The 22469-nt window shown below is 31.5% G+C and overlaps 1 protein-coding gene across 3 annotated transcripts in view; it reads left to right on the forward strand.

Annotated features, from left to right (window-relative positions):
• LOC122505215 (fat-like cadherin-related tumor suppressor homolog) overlaps window positions 1-15628 on the forward strand; it is a 535247-nt gene extending 519619 nt beyond the window's left edge. The window contains exons 15-26 of one of the 3 annotated variants that reach the window (XM_043616703.1): window positions 751-774; window positions 3775-4011; window positions 4719-6415; window positions 7705-7944; window positions 8052-8438; window positions 8509-9279; window positions 9404-9541; window positions 9640-12369; window positions 12682-13018; window positions 13279-13419; window positions 13935-14081; window positions 14547-15628. In XM_043616703.1, the coding sequence (XP_043472638.1) occupies window positions 751-774; window positions 3775-4011; window positions 4719-6415; window positions 7705-7944; window positions 8052-8438; window positions 8509-9279; window positions 9404-9541; window positions 9640-12369; window positions 12682-13018; window positions 13279-13419; window positions 13935-14081; window positions 14547-15106 (7409 nt within the window). In that variant the 3' untranslated portion in view covers window positions 15107-15628. The remainder of the gene's footprint in view (window positions 1-750; window positions 775-3774; window positions 4012-4718; window positions 6416-7704; window positions 7945-8051; window positions 8439-8508; window positions 9280-9403; window positions 9542-9639; window positions 12370-12681; window positions 13019-13278; window positions 13420-13934; window positions 14082-14546) is intronic. The other 2 variants (XM_043616706.1, XM_043616704.1) reach the window with 2 other exon arrangements.
• Window positions 15629-22469: the final 6841 nt, after the last annotated feature.

The following is a 22469-nucleotide window of genomic DNA, read 5'->3' on the forward strand; positions in this document are numbered from 1 at the left end:
TTAAAATTTATTTTATTTAAAAAATTGTAGAAAATTTTGAAAAAAGTTAAAAATTGATAAAAAAAAATTGAAAAAAATGTGAGAAAAAATGTAAAACTAAAAATTTTACTTGTAGATTAAAAAAAATATTTAGATTTAAATCCATATTTCATATTTTTAAAACAAATTTAAATTTTAAAAATATTTGTAGATTTAGAAAAAGACTTAATTTTTTAGATAATTTCTAAAAAAGATTTAAATTTAAATAGAAATTGTTAAAAATTTTAAAAAATACTTAAAAAATAAAAATTTATAGAAAACTTGATAGGAAATTTAAATTTAAATTAAAAGTTGTAGAATATTTTTAGAAAAAATTTAAAGAATAAAAATTTGGAAAATTTGTAATTTGTAAAAATTGTAGAAAACTTTGTAAAAGATTTAAATTTAAATAAAAAATTGTAGAAAATTTCAGAGAAAAAAACATTCAAATAAAAATTTGTAGAAAATTTCGAAGCATGAATTTAAATTTAAATAAAGAATTATTAAAAAATTGAAATTTGAAAATCAACTTTTTAAATAAATTTCTTGACTCAAAAAAAAACTTATTTTTACAGTAGAAAAAGAATTTTTTTCCACATACAAATTTTCAAGGTCTGATTTTTTTGTATTATATATTTAAATTGAATTGAGTTTAACAAAAAAAAAACGCTTCTGTATTGATAAAGAGTAAAAAATTAAAAAATTTTATTTGTATCTCTACCTGTTTCGCAGCCCCCGACAGTAACAATGGTCCTTGTGAGTATAAAACAAAACCAGTTCTATCGGCCTGCTGTGTTGCTGTTTTAGTCTTACATTGTCTGCTGTGCACTTTTTTATTTCAATAATTTTTTTTCCACTTTTTTTCTCGTCTTATTTTATTTTCAAAAAACGCAAATTTTCTTTTTTAATTCTAAAACTATTTACGAAAAATTTTGTTAACATGTAGAAAGTAAATAAAACTAAAAACATAACTTTATTAAAAATTTTTAACTTTTCATTTTTTAGAAGTTTTATATTAACAATTTATTTAAATATTTTTGTATTTTTTCTTTATAATGAGATTTGCTTTAAACATTTTATTAACAATTTTTTCTTATAATTTTATATTGAAATTTGTTTACTAAATTCTGTATTAAAATTTATTTGCTGAATTTTACTTTCAAATTTATTTTAAAATAAGTTTTAATGTGAAACTTAAAAAATAAATTTTTTATTTAAATTTATTTAAAAGTTTCATTTAAAATTTATTTTCTAAAATTTATATTAAAAATTTACAATGAATTAAAATTTTATATGAAATTTACTGCCAAAATTTTACTTTAAAATTTTACTAAATTTTATATATAATTTATTTGAATTTTAATAATAAAATTTATTTCTCAAATTTTATATTGAAATTTATTTTCTAAGTTTTAATATAAAAATTTATTTTCTAAAATTTGATATTCAAATGTATTGAAATTTTAATGTAAATTTTACTTAATTAAATTTTAATATGAAATTTATTGTTTAAATTTTATTTTGAAATTTGTTTCTCAAATTTTATATTGAAATTTATTTTCTAAAATTTGATATTAAAATTTAAAATTTTAATGTAAAATTTACTTCATTAAATTTTAATATAAAATTTATTGTCTAAATTTTATTTTAAAATTTTTTTCTAAAATTTTATATTGAAATTCATTGAAATTTATTTTCTAAAATTTAATATTCAAATTTATTTACTAAAATTGATATTGAAATTTATGTAATAAATTTTATGCTATAATTTATTGCACCGAATTTTATAAATTTAAAATTTATCAATTAAATTTTATGTTACAATAATTTGTTTGTTGAATTTTACATTTTTAAAATTTATTCAGACAACATTTTTATGTTTATTTTTAGAATTAAAAAATAAAAATTTTAATCTAAAATTTTCAGTTTTTTCACTAAAAATGAAAAAAAATTCAAATTTTCTCTTTTTTTCGTTTTTACTTTTGTACAAAATAATTTTCCGTTTTTGTATTAAATAGATAAACACATCAGAGCAATGTAGAGAGGGCTTTTTTATGTAAATATCGCTTTTGCAAGTTAAAAAAAATATTTTTGATCGTTGAAAAAGTCACAAAAAAAAATATTGCTGTATTTATTTTTTAGCATGTTCGCACGAATAAGTTCATTAATAATTTTTTTGAAAATTTAGAATTTATCGATGTAGAAAAAAACACAAATATTTAACTTTCCTTTGATTTAATATTTTTAAATATTGAAAAAAAAATTTCCAGCATCTTAAAAAATATAAATTAAATTGCCACTGAAATTTTTTATTTTATTCGGCAATTTTTTGTGTCAGTGTGTTTTGAATTTTTTCTTGACAATTTTTTTTTTATTTTAAGTCTTGACATACCATCCCTAAGGAATTAACAATGCATGGACACAAAACCCTTTTAACCCGTGAATAATTTAGATGCAAATTCGAGGCACTTCTACTATACCACCTCAAATTTAATTCACACTTCTTCCATCTCCGAAGTGAAAATTATAAACAAAAATCATTTTTTGCTTGTTAATTATTATTACTAAAAATAGTTATTACAAAATAATTTCAGAAATAGTCGAAAACAATTTTAATTTTTTAATAAAATTTTTATAATCATACCTCGTTTATACTTTTAAAAAATTAAAAAACTAAAATATCAAAAGCAAACAAAATATAAAATTAAAAACATAAAAAAGTTCAAAGAGAAAAAAAATTATTTTATTTTTTAATAGAATTATTTATATATTGATAAACAAATTTTTATCTAATCAACAAATATTTTTATTTTAAAAAAAACTCTGTAATTACTCGACTAACGAAATAATTGAAATTTTTTTCACCCTTAAATTTTCACCACGCACTGTTATAAAAATAAAACAAAATATTGAATGATGCTGAAATTTTTTCTTCCAATTAAGTAAACAAAATTTTTAATTGAATTATTTTTTCAAAAGGAATTTTTTCATTGTGAACAAATATTCAATTTTACATAATGTTTATATATATTTTTATTTTTATACAATATTTCGAAAAAAAAATTTTTTATGCATTCTTCACCCGTCAACCATCGTCAGCTCGCTTTTCATTTCACAAAAGCTTTGTTCCACTTGCACGTTTGTGTCTGTATCTCTAAAAACAAACATTACTAAATTTTTTTGCAAACAATATTATTACATAATTGATTAATAAAAAAAAAGAAATTTGGAGAATATTTTTTTTTAGATTTTCTATATATTTTGCCACAAATTATATAAAAATATGGCAAAAGCGTAAAATTTTTTTTTTCAAATAGATACAGATACTTTTTATTAATAGAAAATAAAGATAAACTGAATTTTTATTGTTTATATACACAATAGTATTTATTTATTGCACTTGCTACATTCATTAGATTTCTCTAATATCGACAAAACTGGATTTTCTTTTTGTTGAAAAAAAAATGATATGGAATTAATTTTATACATTTAGTGGAGGAAAAAATTTTAAAAAAGGAAAAATAAAAAGATAGAAGGAAGTAGAAAAGTAAAAAAAAAATAAAAAAGTTAAGAAATTAAAAAAAATATTTTTATCTCTAGAGAAAAAAGACATTTACAAGCAATTATTTTTAAACAAAAATTTAAAAACTTAATATCAACAAACAAATAATAAAATTCGAGAAAAATTGGTCCAGTTTCGTCGATATTTTGCTAATTAGTGCTTTTGGGTCTACAACCTTCTCTTCACCGAATTAGGTGTAATCTATGTGGTCGATGAGCTGGATTACGAACAGAAGAAACAGTACGAATTGACAGTACGAGCAACTGACAGTGTCTCCGGTGTATTCGCTGAGGTGCTCGTCAGCATTTTAGTCCAGGATGTCAACGACTGTCCACCGGAATTCAGCCAGGATTCTTACAATATTTCCGTCTCCGAAGCCGCGCCGTTTGGAACATCAGTTCTCAAAGTTACATCCCGAGATAATGATACAGGTGAAGCAAAAAAAATTAACTATTTTTTAGTGAAAAATTTTTTTACTAGAGTTTTTTAGCTAAAAGAATAATGCGAGTTTGACGCGAACCTTGCAAATGTGTTCTTTGGAACCTTAGGAAGAGGAATTGATGAAAACTTCCAGGAGAATATTCTTTCTTTCAAAAATATCGAACCTAGTGCAAAAAATAAAAAAATTCTTTTATTTCTGTATTTAATCACCTGGTGATTACAATAATTCATTTAAAACCGCAAATTCGCCCAAATATGAGTTTTGTGATGTATTATGAACGTGGAATTAAAAGTTTGGTGCGGAGTTTGACGGGAACCGAAAAAATGTTTTCCTTATATCCTAAAGATATGAAATGCTAGAAAACTTCCAGAAGAAAGTTGTTTTTTTCAAAAAGATCGAACCTAGTGCAGAAACTGCAATTTTTTCGTGTTTTGTCCCTTTTTGATTAAAGTTATTTGTAAAAATCCACTCTTAACTTTTGGGAACTATTTTTTTCCTTCTTTTTCATATAACTAATTCTTAGACCTGGGGCAGCGATAAATATTCTTCGAGTTTGACGGGAACCTGCGAAAAGTGTTCCCAGTACCATAAAGATGAGAAATTTCCGAAAACTTCCAGAAGAATACTCTTTCTCTCAAAAATATCGCACCTGGTGCAAGAGTAAAAAAAATTAATTTTTCTTCTTCTTTTCCACAGGCATAAATCAGAAAGTACGGTACGCAATTCAGAACGACACAAACAATAGTAGAGATCTTTTCCATATCGATCCGGATGATGGAGTTGTCTTCCTGAAGAGAAGTCTCGACCACGAAACCCACGACTCCCATCACTTCACAGTGATCGCCATCGATCGAGGCGTACCTTCCCTCTCAAGTACAGCACACGTCTGGGTCACCGTTGTCGACATGAACGACAATCCTCCAAAATTCGAGCAACCATCCTACTCGTGTTTCCTCTCCGAGCACGCAGAACGTGGTCAATTCGTCACAGTCGTCACTGCCAGCGATCCCGACTTCATCGACGATAAACTCACCTACACCATCGTCGGCGGCAACGATCAGCAGACCTACAACATTGATCCCTACTCCGGAATAATAACCCTCATCAACATGCAAAATTTCGGTGAAAACAAATTAACCCTCCTCAACGTTTCCGTAACCGACGGCGTTTACACCAGTTTCGCCAGAGTGAAAATCGAAATCCTTCCAGCGAATCGTCACAATCCCAAATTCCCAAATCCAATAGTTGACGTCACTGTCCTCGAGAACCAATTGCCAGGAAGACTGGTGACGCAGGTCATCGCCACCGACGAGGATTTCGGCGAGTACGGAGAAATTTCCTATTCAATTCCCTCGGAGGCGATGAAGGACATCTTCGATGTGAACAAACAAACTGGCGAAATTACCACCAAGAAGAAATTAGATCGTGAGTACAGGAAGCTTTACGAAATCCCCGTAATGGCAACCGACGGCGGTGGACGACCTGGATTCGTGATGGTCCGCGTGAAAGTCGGCGACGAGAATGATAATCCACCAGTCTTCCTATTAGGCGAGTACAAGGCCACAATTGCCGGAAATCTCACCCTGAACACAGTCTTCCTGAAGGTGAAAGCAATCGACGCTGATGAAGGCGATGCCGCAACGATCGAGTACTCCATCTACGAACCCCAAGAATCAAAAGCCAAGGGTCTCTTTGGAATTAATTCCGAGTCCGGTGCGTTATTCCTGATTAAGAACGCCACCGCTTGGGAGAATCAATTATTTCAAATCTTCATTCGCGCCGAGGATAAGGGTCTAAAAACCTATCACGCCGATGTGCCTCTCAATATTCTAATCACCGGTCCCCAGGACACTCCACCCCTTTTCGAAAGAATGAACGAAAAGTTCTTCTACTCAGAGTCCTCCGTTGTTGGGACAGTGATAACAAAATTAAAAACCGTGACGAACAGTACCGTGAAATATAGAATTCTCCCCGGACTCGAGGAATCATCACTCTTCGATATCGATCAAAATGGACAAATCACATTAATTGAGGCTTTAGATCGCGAAATTCGGGATCATCATCTAATTGGAATTTTAGCTGAAACTGATTCAAGTCCCCCATTGACTGCTTTGGCGGAAATTTCCCTTCAAGTTCTAGACGAGAATGATCATGCACCAAAGTTTGAGAGTAATCCGTATATTTTGAATTTGGCCGAGAATATTGAGGAGGGGACGGCAATTTTGAAAATTGTTGCTCATGATAAGGATCTTGGAAGTAATGGAGAAGTGAGATATTCCTTTGGAACGGACATTGGTGACTTGGCGAATGTCTTCACTGTCGACGCCTATACTGGATGGATTTCGACATTGGTGCAGTTGGATAAGGAAAAGCAGGCGGAGTACAAATTTCAGGTGAGTGGAGAATTTCTATTTTTCTTTGGGTTATGAACTAGTAGCTTGGGGGTGAAATAACCACGAGGTTCCCGTTGGGTACTCCTAGCGGAAACAGAGAATGCAGTAGATTTCCCTCGAATTGTTTTCGGGTCAGCCAAAGTGAAAGGTCCGGAGTCCAGGTGTCGATGTAAATTAGATAAAACAACTCTCAGCCTAGGAGTGACCTAATTATTGATTTGACATTGATGTCGAGGTAATGCAGTCCTTAGAAAAATAGAAATGTGCCTCGCAGTAGAAATTACCTCCTTGTTTGAATTTGACTAGGAAGAGATTCGAAGAAGGCACTTGGTACTTGAAAAGATTTTCTGAACTGGAGTAGAAGAACAAACTCGATGACAGTACACAACTAGTTATTAAGAGCATTAAGAGCATCAGAAGTATTAGGAGCATTAGAAGCATTAGAAGTATTAGAAGCATTAGAAGCATCAGAAGTATTAGGAGCATTAGAAGTATTAGGAACATCAAAAGTATTAGGAGCATTAGAAGTATTAAAGGTATTAGGAGCATCAGAAGTATCAGAAGCATTAGAAGTATTAGAAGCATTAGAAGTATAAGAACCATCAAGAAGTTTTAGGAGCATCAAATGCATTAGAAGCATTAGAAGATTTAGAAGTATTAGGAGCATCAGAAGTATTAGGAGCATAAGAAATATTAGGAGCATCAGAAATATTAGAAGCATTAGAAGTATTAGAAGCATTAGGAGCATCAGAAGTATTAGGAGCATTAGGAGCATTAGAAGTATTAGGAGCATCAAAAGTATTAGAAGTATTAGGAGCATCAAAAGCTTTAGAAGTATTAGAAGCATTAGGAGATTTAGAAGTATTAGGAGCATCAGAAGTATTAGGAGCATTAGAAATATTAGGAGCATCAGAAGTATTAGGAGCATTAGAAGTTTAAGAAGCATTAGAAGTATTAGGAGCATCAGAAGTATTAGGAGCATTATAAGTATTAGAAGCATTAGAAGTATTAGAAGCATTAGAAGCATTAGAAGCATTAGAAGTATTAGAAGTATTAGGAGCATCAGAAGTATTAGGAGCATTGGGAGAATTAGAAGTATTATGTATTAGAAGTATGACGTGACACTTACAACAACCATTGTTGTGTGACCATCTGTTTGAGACATCTTTCTGAACTCATTAGATTGTTTAGAGTTCCCGTTCTATTTTATAATTCACGTGTTATTTGTTTATAATTCAGTGGTTATTATCCTGTTCGACGAGTTAAAAACCCATTACATACTTTTTCAGGTCATTGCAACTGACAATGGAAATTCGAAACACTTTGCCCGAACAACGGTTCACATTAAATTGAAGGACTACAATGATAATGCACCAATTTTCGTCGACGGTCCCTACGAAGCATCGGTTAAGGAAAACGCCCTCCCGGGAACGGTTCTTGTTAAATTGTCAACAGCCGATAAGGACGTTGACATGAATACATCAGTCGACTTCTACATTACTGCCGGAGATCCAAGATCGCAATTCCAGGTCTGTATATATGAAACAAAGAAATTGTATCTTTGTTCCTTATTTATTTATCCTTTTACCTACTTCTTTACAAACCATTGGCATTAATCGATTCGTTACGAATTCAGGTTCGTTCGACCGGTGAAGTGTTTGTCGCCAAATCTCTGGACAGAGAAACAACCGACAGATACGAATTATCAGTCACTGGAACAGACGGAAAATTCGTATTCAAGACGAAGGTGACTGTAGAAGTCCTAGATGTGAATGATAATCCTCCCTATTGCCTTCGATACCGTTATAGAGAGATTCTTTCCGAGGGTTCACATCCCGGAACGTATGTTCTGACCGTTCTGGCAACAGATTATGACGATGAGGAGAATGCAAAGTTGCGTTTTTATCTCACCGGGGATAATAAGGAGAAGTTCTCGCTCGATAAGGACACTGGGGTCCTGAAGACTGTTGGACAATTGGATCGCGAAACACAGGCGAAATATTCCCTCACTGCTCATGTACAGGTAGGTTTTCTTCTTCCTTTCTCGTCTCCTAATAATTCTTTTTGCTAATTCTGCAAATTTTTCCTATTAGGATCGAGACAAACCGACCTGGGAATGTTCGTCACAATTGGAGATACTCGTTTCCGATTTGAATGACAATGCTCCGAAATTTATGATGCAGTCCTACAGTACAACACTGCCGGAGGATGTAGAAGTTGGAACTTTGGTGACAAAAGTCCACGCCACTGACGATGATATTGGCATCAATCGAAAGATTCGTTACGAATTTATCGACTCGGCGAATAATCATTTTCAAATTGCTGCCGACAGTGGAATTATCACTCTCGCCAAGCCGCTCGATCGTGAAACAAAGGCAATGTACAATGTCACCATTCAGGCGATGGATCAAGGAACACCTCAATTGATGAGTGTCGCTTCCCTAGTTGTCAATGTTCAGGATATCAATGACAATCCACCGGAATTCACTTCCAAGTTTTATTTTGCTCGTGTTCCGGAAATCGATGCAATTGGCACTGAGGTTGCAAGGGTTCTTGCAACATCGAAGGACACGGGTGTTAATGCCGACGTTTACTATTCGATAATCGGTGGGAATGAGCACAAGAAGTTTCAAATTAATGCACAGACGGGTGTTATTGCAATTGCTGAACAATTGGATTACGAGAGGGCGAGGGATTATTTCCTAACGATTCAAGCTGTTGATGGGGGTATTCCTCCGTTGAGTAATCACGCGACTGTTAATATTACCGTACTCGACAGTAATGATAATCCGCCAATTTTCAGCGAAGTTTCGTATCGAGCTGCTGTTAAGGAGGACGCTATCGCTGGAGAAAAAGTAACACAGGTGAGTTTCTTTTCCTCTATATTTGTATTTAATTCCTAAAGTTCGAATTACCAAATCATCATAATTAATAATAAAAATATAGAAACGTTTATTTCGTTACCAACGAATCAAAAATTATTTTCAGGTATATGCGAACGATTTGGATAGCGAGGAGAACGGAATAGTTTCGTACTTCATAGAAAGGGGTGATAAATTGAAACAATTTAGTATCGACGAGAAAACTGGAGTGATATCAGTAGCAGCGCCTCTTGATCGAGAAACCGTAAGTCTATTCACCTAAAATTGGAAATTATTCGAATTGACGAATTCAGTAATTTAATTCCTCTACTTACGATACATGACGAGTCGTTTTAATTCCAGGTACCGAATTACGTTCTCGAGGTTCATGCCCGCGATTCCGGTCTACCGACACTCACCAGTTTCGTTATGGTCAACATCGAGATTCTCGACGCCAATGATAATCCCCCACAATTCTCGCAAGCAAATTACACCACAATTATTCAAGAAAACAAACCCATTGGTCACGTTGTTCTTCAATTTATGGTAACCGATCAAGACATCTCGCCGAACTCCGATCCCTACACTTTCGATTTCCGCTCTGGCAACGAAGGAAACTCGTTCCGCCTCGAACAGGACGGTTCTCTTCGTACCGCGACTAAATTCAACAATCGTCTCAAAGACAAATACGTCCTTCATATTCGTGTCTTTGACAACGGAAGTCCACCACTCTATTCCGACGCCTATGTCGTGGTGAAGATCATCGAGGAATCACAATATCCACCGATTGTCACACCTTTGGAAATAGTCATCAATTCCTATCTCGACGAATATCCGGGCGGAGTGATTGGCAGGGTTCACGCCTCCGATAAGGATCAGTACGACACTCTTCTCTACACTCTAGCGCCGTCGTCACCGAATCCAAATACCGATCTCTTTCAAATCGATAAACTCGATGGGACCCTGGTCGCTTTGCCAAGACTCGATGTTGGTGAATATCGACTCAATGTCACCGTGACCGATAGCAAATTCATCTCGTACACTATTGTTAAAGTCTCCGTGGACCTAGTGAACGAGAAGATGCTCGATAATTCGGCGATAGTCCGCTTCAGGGAGGTGAGTCCCGAGGATTTTATCCTTAGTCATCGGAAAGGCTTTCTACGAACTGTGCGCAACGCCTTAAATTGTCGACTTAAGGACGTGGTGATAATTAGCGTTCAAGCGTCAACAGACGAGGCGAATTTGATAAAATCCCGCGCTCTTCGACAGAATTCAAAAAATCCAAAAAATTCCACATTTAGATTCCCTCGTCAGGCTATTCATAATGATCTCGATCTTCTGTTCGCGGTGCGAAAACCGAATGGGTTCTACAGTTCGGAAACAATACGAGAGGCTTTAAATCAACATCTAGAGGAGTTGGAGGAATCGACGAAACTTGTCGTGGAGGAAATTGTGAGATTCAAATGCACTAAGGGTTATTGTCTCTACGGCGATTGTCAGGATAGGATTATACTCGATCCCCTACAGATTGCACCAGTTTCGACTGATGTGACAAGTTTCGTTTCACCGAAGCATAAGCAGAAGATGGATTGCAATTGCAAAGAGGGCTATGCCGGTAGTCATTGCGAACTTGTAGTGAATGAGTGCGCGAGGGATCCGTGTCCGATTTTCAAACAGTGTATTCCTGATTCGTCCATTCAGGGATATTCCTGTCAGTGTTCGGAGGGATTTGCCGGGCAGACGTGCGAGATTAATATCTCCAAGTGCCATGATGATTCATGTTACATACCGAGGAATCCGATTTCGTTCAGTGGGAAGAGTTACGCTAGGTATAAAATCGATAAGTTGATTGTTCGCGAAACGGTTGAGGATCGTTTGAGTTTGTCGTTGAGGATACGAACGGTGCAACTTACTGGGAGTTTGATGTACGCGGCGGGAAAGGTGGATTATAATATTCTGGAGATTGCGAACGGTGTGGTGCAATATCGATTCGATTTGGGAAGTGGAGAGGGATTGGTGAGAGTGAGCAGTACTTATGTTAGCGATGGACAGTGGCATGAGATACAGTTGGAGCGGGATAAGAACAGTGCGAAGGTGGTGGTCGATGGGAAGTATTTTGCGCACGGGGCCGCGCCGGGAAGTAACGAGATTCTTAACCTCCAGTCGGATGATCTGTACCTTGGAGCTGAGGTTAGACAACATCCCTCGATCTTGGGTTTCGAGGATGTCCAACGTGGGTTTATTGGGTGTATGGACGATATGCGGATTGCGAAAATCTCCGTACCGTTGCATATGAGTGGAGCTAGCAGTGTCGCCGTTTTGAAGAGATTCGCGAATGTGGAATTCAGTTGCGATCCGGGGATAATCCTAACGCCGCCTGGAATCTGCGGTTCGCAGCCCTGTCAGAACGGAGGGACTTGCAAGGAGTCAGGAAACGATCACTACGAGTGTGAGTGTCACGGGAGATTCACAGGCATCGCTTGCGAAATTGATACCGATCCTTGCGCCTCATCTCCTTGTTTGTACGGAGGAAGATGTCGTCTAGTGCCTGAAGGAGGGGATTTCACTTGCGAATGTGTAGGACTGAGCTTAAGCGGGAAACGGTGCGAATTCGGGAGGTACTGCAGTCCTAACCCTTGCATCCACGGCGGAGTTTGCGAAGAAGGAAACAATGGACCGATCTGCAAATGCCAAGGTTTTAGGGGAGAGCGCTGCGAGACTGACATCAACGAATGCGACACTAACCCCTGTTCGAATGGTGGGACCTGCATTAACGAACTAGGCAGTTATAGATGCATCTGCCCGGCCGATATGTCAGGGAACAATTGTGGAAATCCGGCTTTCACGTCCGTTATCTCGAGGTATCTCAACATCACTTCGGAACAACTCATGTGGATCGGAATCGCTCTAGGAGCGAATATCATCCTTATCATAATATTCGTCTCCTGTAGGAAGGTAAGAAGCAAACGGAATCGCGCGAGAGCGAATCACATCAACAATGAGACGAGAAAACAAATTGTCCTCAATTCAGCAAGAACCAATGAACACGAATTCAAGCGGAGTTCCAAACTCAGTAATTTGGAAGTTATACAGGTAATTTTTTCAGATTTATAATTTCTTCTTCTTCTTCTAGTGAGAGGCATGTTTTTTTTAAAGAAGGCGATACGACCTTCATAATATCTTAAGGGGTTACATCCAGTGATGTAATCGAAGGCAAGAACAAAATAATTTTTGACAAAATGTCGCCTTCTGAAATCGAAGTGAATCCCAAGTGGATGTAACCCCTTTAAGACGGCATTTTTTTTTAAGTTTGCTGCTAAAATAAAAAAGAAGTCTCTCTCCCAAAAATATTATCGCGTGTGCTTTTTGAGTTTAAAAAGTTTTTTTGTGTGTTTTTTTTTGCAGAGAGAACCTCCCCAATGTCCCCCTAGACCCGCTTCCTATACTCCTAGTTCGAACAATGAGCCGGTTGCGTATAGTAATACGGCGGCAGTGGCTTTAAACAATTTGGATACACTGAGAAGTTATGGAAGTGCTGGTGATGAATTGGAGATAATCCCTCCAGATTATCTGCGTAATTTGAATCGCAGAACTCCTGTACCTCCTCCATCGTTAGGTCATTCAATTCCAGTTGGTGGTAATAACGCTGGCGGTAGTGACAACGATAGTCTACATAAACCCTCATGGCAGGAACAAATGCAACTCGCTTCATTCATCTCCGATGCGGCTAAAATTAAGAATGGTGAGTCTTACCATATTCCTGATGGTTCCCCTTTCCCCCACTCAAGCGTAGCTTCTTACTTTTTTATTTTCGCTTGCGGCATGAAGCTCTTCTAATTAGTCTACTTGCACTGAAAAATCCCATTGCAAAATGATTTCAAATTCTGAAAAAAATTAATTGTTTTTATTTAAAATTTTAATGTGAAACATTTTTCAATGGTTGTGTTTTTTTAAAATGGCAAACTTTTAAATAACAAGAGCGTATCGTGTATGTACTAACAGACCTGAGACGAGCGAGCCCAGTGGTATCAGAGCTGACCACTGGAGGACTTCTACTAAATTCTACCCGGCAGATGCCTCACGGAGGTGGTTCCTCCGTTACATCTCTCTCGGTTATCGAGGATGATCCTCGCATTGTTGGCGGTAAGTTAATCCCAATGTTCGGTGACGAAGAAGAGCCAAAACCCCTTTTTTTTCTTTTTTTAAATTTCTAACCTCAAAATAAAAATTTAATTTTCTCAATAACTCTTCTATTCTTACAATTTTTCGTTTAATGTTTAACAAATTTTCTAAATTCACTCCGAAAGTTTGGAAATTAATCTCTTTTGTCAAATTCCATCCAAGGAATTACGAAATACAGGGATTTGAATTCACCAAGTGGGAGCAACTTTAAATCGTAATATTCCAAACACTGCGAATTGGAAAAATATCCCAAATTAGGAAAACTAACACAAATGTTCACAATAATGATAAAAAATAACCCCACTGTGTTGCATTATAAGCTTTTTTCGCCTGTAACTACAATCGAAATCTATATCTGACAAAAACGAGCTTTTGATCCTTTTCCGTTTGCTTTACAATACGATGGAAAAAATTGACATTTTTGCTTTAGCAAGAAGGAAACATTGAGTAATTTTTTTTTCTTTATCATTTGTCAGGTTATCACTGGGACTGTTCAGACTGGGTCAGACCAAATCAGAACCCGCTGCCAAATATCACGGAAGTTCCTGGAAGTGAAGTTCCAGACTCATCCAGTTTCCACAGTAACGAAAGCAACGAGTCAAACACACATCAGTTACCATCAAGTAAGTTTTTTTTATGTTTGGTAAGATAATTTTTACCTAGATCCGGCAAGGGTCAATACATGCGCTATAGTGGTCTGGCACAATAACACATGCGCAGTAGTGTTCTGGCACAGCAACACATGCGCAGTAGTGTTATGGCACATTAACACATGCGCAGTAGTGTTCTGGCACATTAATACATGCGCAGTAGTGTTCTGACACATTAACACATGCGCAGTAGTGTTCTGGCACATTAACACATGCGCAGTAGTGTTCTGGCACAGCAACACATGCGCAGTAGTGTCCTGTCACATCAGAACATGCGCAGTAAATTCAAAGTCGCAATTTTTTCGATTTTTTTTACATTCACACTTGAAAATTATTAAAATGACATAAATTTCTAGTCACAAATCCAAGCATTCTAACTAACTAATAGAATTCGTTGTGGTAAAATAAAAAGTGCTAAAATTGAATAAAAATTTCCAGTGCATGGTCCAATAGACACAACACGCGATATCGAAACACTGAATGAGGACCAGGAATCGGAATACGTAGGCGATTCAGAATGCGGTACGGACTTTTCCGAACACTTTTGTCCAGAGACACAACGACTAAATCCACTGGACAGCGGCGGTGAGGGTGAGTACAAATACAAGGATTCCGAAAGTTATTTACGACATCCAAATTCGTATCTACCGCATTATAATATAAACACGGATACGGAGAATGAGGCGCATCCGCTCAACGGTCGGCTGGGTGATGGCCTCGAGTCCGAGGAGGAGGATGATGAGGACGACGTAGTGCCTTATGGTTTCCCAAGCACGCGACGCAATCGATGTCACAATAATAAGGGTGACGACGTCGACGATATCGGCTCAGTCATCACTACACTCGAGGAGAGGAACTCGCTCCTCGGCGGTGCAACGAGCAATAGCGATCTCTCGACAAATTTATGCGAGATCGATGACTCCGAGTACGAGATTCCCGAGCACAAAAGTAATGGCCGAGCCTGGCTCACTGGCAGCGTCACGCAAACCTCCGTGTGACGATTCATCATCAATCATCGTTGTGCTCTCGAGCAAAGACTGTTTTAATATTTATAATTAATAATAATACGCAATTTTGTACATAATTAACTATATATTGTATATGTAAACTTTAAAAGATAAAAGGAGAAAAATGAAAAAACCTGTACAGGCAGCTAGCTAGAGTTACGATGCGATTGGAAATTTTGTTCAGGATTCCATCAGTGCCATCTTTACTCCAAAACTGTAATTTTGTTCAGATTTCAAAATTAAGGGGTTACATGCAGTTAGACAGACAAAAAAGTCGGTATTTTAGGAATTTTTACTCAGAAAACTATTGAGTATTTCAATTTAAAAATTAATGCACTTAAGGGTAATTTGAACTTTATTTTGACACTAGCAAATCTTACGCGCACTAGAACCCGAAACTTGCTATTCAATTTTTATTATGCAAATTACAAAACTTTTTATTTTCAAAAATGAATTTTTGAATAATTACAAACTCAAACTTTAAAATTCATTAAAATTATTAACTAATTTATTAATTAATTATTCTTGTTTAATAATTTCAAAGATTTTAATAAAATTCTTCTCAGGAATTCAATTATTTACATAAATAATGTTCTTCGAAACAATTCAATTTCTGAATAGTAAAATTCTTTGCAAACATTCCATTATTTTTAATACAATATGAAAAATTCAGATTTTCAAAGATTTTAATTTGAAACCTTTTCAAAATTCAATTATTTTGAAAATATTAATATTCAATTTTAATATTTTTTTAATATTCAATTATTATCTAAAATTTTAACTAAAATTCATTTTTAAAACAATTTTTATTGAAAAATTCTACAAGAATTCAATTATTTAAATTTGAAATACAAAAATGAAAAAATTATTTTAAAAAATAATATTTCTTAAAATTCAATTATCATAAAGAATTTTATCAAAAACATTTTTAAATAATTCAATTCTCTTGACGAATTTTAATAAAATTTTAAATTATATTTTTCTAGGAAATCGATTAAAATTGTGTTAAAAATAATAATTGAAATTCAGCAATGAGTTTTATTATTTATGTATAAATAATTGAATTACTAAAAAAAAATTTATTATTTACGAAAATAATTGAATTGTTTCGATGAAATTTATAAAAAAAATTTGTAAATAATTGAATTCCTGTGAAATTTTTATTATTTAAAAGAAAAAAAATTAAATGTTTGCGTAGAATTTTATTAAAATTTTTTTAAATAATTCTTTCTTTAAAAAAAATTGACTTTTACGGACTTTTACGAGTATATTACGAAAATGCAATAAAAAAATTCGATTTTTTCAAAATCCTAAGTGGATGTAACCCCTTAAAAATAAATTATTGTAAAAATATAAAATCGATCCCTAATTTTCAAATTCAGTATCAAAATGTTCAAAAAACCTACTTTTCGCGCTCTCTAGTCACTGGACCTTTTTCGAACATTAAATTACAGTATATGAAGTGTAATTACTCCTTTATTTTAAGCCATATACAATAGATAAAAGACTTTATTTAAAATTAAAACAAAAAAAAAAAAAAAATTATCTATTAAATTACAGTTTTGGAATTATTATTCTATCGACAGTAAAAAGAAAAATGACTGATTTCTTTACGTGAATTTGAAAACCTTCGAATCCTGAACAAAATCTATTTTTTAAAAAAAGGTACTTATCTTCGTAATTTAGAAAAAAAATTTCTAAACGAATTGATGAGTTCCGTGGACCATTTTTTTTATTCTTTTCTGCAAAAAAAATCAAGTTTTTGATAAATTTCCCCACCCCAAGTAAAGAATTTGAAAAATCGCATCGATAGACCAATGACTATTATTTAGTGGTGTGTATAATTTTAATATTGTAATAATAATAATAATAATCAATTCGAACTGCGAGAAATAGGGTGCATTCAAATATTTTTTTTGAGTGACGCCAAAAATCGAATTTATTTTTCATTAAATGTCAACTTAACTACCTAAAAAAAAAAACAAAAAAAAAGTTGTCTACGTTCGAAAGGCGAAAAAATATGCACAAGTTCAATAGATAAAAAAAATTATGATGATGATATGATGATGATGAAAAATGAAGATGAAATATTTTTACTGTGATGATAATAATGTTTATATGACGATTGTTATAATACACGATCTTGTATTGTGAAAAATCGAGATCAACCGGGTTTTCTAAGGAGGAGAAAAAAGAATAATAATCACAGAGCAAAGTCTAAGTGCCATTGAGAAGATTCCAGATGGAAAAATTCGATTTTAAAAAATTTTCAAATTTTAGGGGGAAAATAATTATTTTCTTTCAATAAGCGAAAAAAAAATTGGAATCTTCTTAGTGTCTATTAATTAAATTTAATGGGGGAATATAATTTTTTTTTAATTCCGATATGCCGTCACTATTTTTAGATAATGTTTGAAGCAACTTTCATTAAATTAACTTTTTGTATTTTGGGGATTTTTTTTGTTTTTTTGTTTTGATGAATTTTTTACGCAATTCAATTTTGCCATTATTTTTCAGAAAGAAAGGTTTCGTTCATCTCTAAATAAATAATTTCAACTGAAAATTTTATGTTGAGGGGTAAAAATTAAAATATTTAAAATTATAAATTTTTAAAAACCATAATTTGAAGAATAGAAAAATTTTAATTTTAACCTTATAATTAAAATATTATAAACTGTTTTTTTTATTTATTTATTTCATTGAAACGAGCAAAGTAGTTTTTGCCTTTTTTATTTAAAATTTCTACCCTTTTTTAATAAATTATAATTTTTTCAATTTTTTAATATCCCAATTTTAATTATTTTATATTTTTTATTTAAAATTTTGATTTAAAAATTTTAATTCCATTTTCTTAAAAAAAAACCTTTAAAAACAAAATGACTCAAATACAAAAAGTAATTTTTATTATCAAAATGAAAATTGCTACAAATAACGATCATTTCCAAAAGAAAAAAAAAACTCTAAAACATTTCTTAACTAACATTTATGGACTTTCTAAAACGAAAAAAAATTTTTTTTTCTTTTTCACTGCGAAAACCACACGTAAATTTTTAAGACGACTTTTCCTACTCGATTAACGCTATATTTAAGTTATCTACTTCCGTTATTTATTAATCACTGGTGCTGCCATTTTAATGTCTCCAAAATAGGAAAGAAAAAAAACCTTTAAATTTTCTATTAACATTCCTATATAATTATTGAAAAGAAAAAAAGAACAAAAAAATAGTTTTTTTCTTTGTTTTTTTTAAATCGATTTCCAGTTTCCGAAAAATTCTCAATTTTTCCGAAAAAATGAAAATCGAGAAGACTGAGAATTTCGAGAGTAATATATAACTCGAAACTGCCAATTTTTTATATTATATAAATAAAATAAAATGATAAATGATGAAAATATTTTTACTGCCATAACGGAAAAGAATGCATTTTTCTTAAGGTTTTTAACACACTTGCGCCTCATCCTTAAGAAATTATTGTGTTTGTAAGTAAAAAAAAAGAAAAGAGGAGCGAATTTTTATTGTATTATTGAGGACAATTTATATATTTATTGTAATATTTAAATATCGCGCTCTATTTATAATTTTTTTTTGTTTACGTTAAACATTCGTAATAGCAGCTTTCTATAAATGGTTTAGGTGTACGCGCTTCTTTCTTTCTTTTAATAACCATTTTCCTTTTTTTATATTTGCCTCTTTTATAGTCGTCAAATTTTTATTTATTTATTTTTTTTTTTTTTGACTAAACGAACTTTTTTTTATAAATGCGTGTACGAATTTCGCTAAACAGGGTGACTCTTGCTTTATCTTTTTTTTTAGAAAAAAAAAGTAGAGAGGGTCAAGTATGTCCTCTATAAAAGGGCGATAATTTTTTTATTGCATCTGCAGTTACTCTAAAGAATGCATGAAAATGTTTCTCTTTTAGTGAAATTGTATTTGTAATAATTTATCATTTTGTATTTTTTTTTAATTTAAAAAATTATTATTTATATAAAAATAAATTAACTTTATTTTAATAGCGAAAAAAATTTGTAGACCTAAGAATAATGTAATTCATCTAAAACATAATTTACAGACTAGAAAATAATTTTTTTTAACACAGAAAATAATTTTTGGACCTAAAAATTTTTTTTGTTACAGAAAATATTTTTTTGACCTAAAAAGTAATTTATTAATTTAGCCAATACCTTTTAGATCTAAAAATAATTTTATTTCATTACAGGAAGTAATTTTTAAACCTAGAAAATAATTTTTTAATTTAACCAATACTTTTTAGACCTAAAACTATTATTCTTTCATTACAAATAATATTTTTTATACCTAAAAAGTAATTTGTTAATTTAACCAATACTTTTTAGACCTATAAAGAAATAAGTTAATTTAGCCAATACTTTTTAGACCTAAAAATATTGTTTCAATACAAAAAATACTTTATAGACCTAACAAGTAATTTGTTAATTTAGCCAATACTTTTTGACCTAAAAATAATTTTATTTCATTAAAGAAAGTAATTTTAGACCTAGAAAGTAATTTATTAATTTAACCAATAATTTTTAGACCTAAAAAATAATTTGTAAATTTAGCCAATACTTTTTAGACCCAAAAATATTGTTTCACTACAAAAAATACTTTGTAGGCCTAAAAAGTAATTTGTCAATTTAACTAAAACTTTTTAGACCTACATTTTTCTTTTAATTGAAAAATCAATTTCTAGAACTAAAAAAAATTCTCATATCATTGCAGAAAATTAAAAAAAAATTTTTAGGTCTAAATTCTAAAATCCCGGTTTAAAAGTAAATTTGCAAACCTAAAAATAATTTAAATTTAAATCGTGGATTGAAAATCAAAATTAAAAAGTTTTTTAATAGATTTGTTAATGTGCCATAATGTATTATTTTGATTAAAATATTTTTTTACATTCTAATTTATAAAAAAAATTTTTACGAATTGATTTTTTTTACTTTTTTTAAAAAATTTTTTAGTTTAATAATTTCTTTTTTATATTATTATTGTAGATTATGTAAAATATTATTTTTTCTTCTTTTTATAAAAAGCTTTTCTTTTTCTTTCGATATTATCTTTTTTTTAATTCTTTAGTGTAACTGCAGTTGCGTTTGCCTCGAAATTTGCAAAAAAAAAATTCTTGGCCGATTTATCGCAAGAGACTTTTTGAAGAGCTACGAGCTCGGGGGACACAATTAATTATAGATAATTTATTCTCTGTATATTTAGAAAAAAAAATGTTAAGGAAACAAAAAACAAAAACACTGTACATACTTAATGAATTTTTGTGAATGAAAAGAAAAAATGAAATGACGAGTGGTGAAAATTGAGTCGAAAATTACACTCAAGGAATTTGTATTTTAATATTGCGTATAGGCTTTAATTTTTTTATATACATATATATATAAATATATTGTCTTTTCTTGCGTCCGATAATTGTTCTTTAGTAGTATATAGAAGAAAAAAGAAAGCAAATGAAAATTGAATGAATCAAGAATTCTGAGGAATTGATGTGCAATTTTTAATAAGAAAAAACAAATGAAAAGAAAAAAAATTTTTTTGTGGCGTGTATGTCTTTGTGAATATTTGTCGTTTATTGTATATTTACCATTATTATTATTATTCTTTTTTTTTAAATTATTTTGTCAAAACTTTTTTCAGGCCTACGGAATATAATCTTAAAATAGTTTTTAGAATTATTTCCGCAATTGTCGCAATGTTCTCGCGTTGTTCATTGCTTTGTAAAAAAAAATATGAAAGAAATGGAACTTTTATTCAAAAAAAATATTATGTAAATCAGTTGGTACAATATATTGAAATTGAAAAATCAAAAAATTTTGGACTTAGACACATGCTAAAAATAGAATACATATCGCGCAGTAAAATTCTGTCGGAGAGAGAAATGTAAATCTAAGGCTATAAATAATTTGTACAAGAAAACACACTTGTAATAAAGAAACAATACAAATCTTGCCTAAAATTTATCTAAATTTATTATTAACCCACAATTTTACTTTAGATTTTATTTAATTTTTACTTTGAAACTTTCTATAATTATTCGTCACAATAATGATTGAGAAAAGAAAATAAAAAGTTATGGATAATTTTAATAGTTGATTAATAATTAATAGTAAATTAATAATTTTGAAATCTAGCTATAAAAATTAACCCTTTAATGTAAAAACGATTTTTTAATTTCATACACGGAGAGAAAAATCAATCGTTTATAGCATGAATGCTTTGTATTTTAAAAGTATGAAATGTTAGTATACTATGACTGCAAGAAAGTATACTGCGATTGCAAGAATCCTATGCTTTTTCGGTATTAGACCCTTGCAACTGGCTATTAGGCCACGCCCAGAGCCTGGGCCGACCAATCACATTGCAGAAAACTTTTACCGAAATCGCATAGGTTTCTTGCAATCGTAGTATGAAAAACTTCATGCTAAAAAGCCCAGATATTTCTCTCCGTGTAGGTATCCTTGTAGAGAATAAAATTACGCAACTTTTCCTTAATAAAGTTTTTTCTTAAAATTTAATTTTAAAAATTTGATATTTTATTTTACCTTATTCATTCTAAATTCTTTATTATAATTTCGATTCTCATTTATTTTAGTTATGACTCCAAACTCTATGTTTTTCTCTGACGTTTGATGGGTGAATTTATTTTTATTTTTTGCTGACGAATGTTTATTTATTAATTTTTTTGGTAAGATATTATTATAACCTTTTTATTATTTATGAGTAAATGCCGGTTTTCCCAAATTTCTCGATCGCTGTAATATTCTCAGTAATATCATTATAAACAGAACAACAATAATTAAATACATTAGTTTTCATTTAGGATGCGTTAAATAGAATATATGAGAATTTTATTTTAAAAATAAAATTCAACGCATCTAAATATTAAAAAATTTATCGAAATTTAAAAATGAAAATTTTGATTTTATGTTAGCACATAAAAATAATTTTTATTAAAGAAATTATAATTTTCATATCGACGAATTTTCTCTTTTATAAATTTACATATATGAAAAATGGAAATTAAAAAAAAGAATTTCTCTCAATATTGTCATTCACTAGTAATTTTTATTTCAGACTCATTAAATCAGTTTCTACCATCACGGTAATATATATGGTGATTAAATTTTGCATCATTAATAAAAATTACAGGAATTTTATTTTATAATTAATTTTCTTTAAATTAATGCTCATTTCGTAACACTTTCATTCAGAATGTTTCCTTAAAACTTTTTCTCTGCTTTTTCTTAAGAAAATTGAGAAAAATGTTTTAATAATAATTTTTCTTAATTTTCTACCTATGGCATCTTTTCTAGATCAAAAAACGAATGAATATC

The sequence above is a fragment of the Leptopilina heterotoma genome, unplaced genomic scaffold (assembly GCF_015476425.1).
Source record: "Leptopilina heterotoma isolate Lh14 unplaced genomic scaffold, ASM1547642v1 Lhet_350, whole genome shotgun sequence".
NCBI classification, from domain to species: Eukaryota; Metazoa; Arthropoda; class Insecta; order Hymenoptera; family Figitidae; genus Leptopilina; species Leptopilina heterotoma.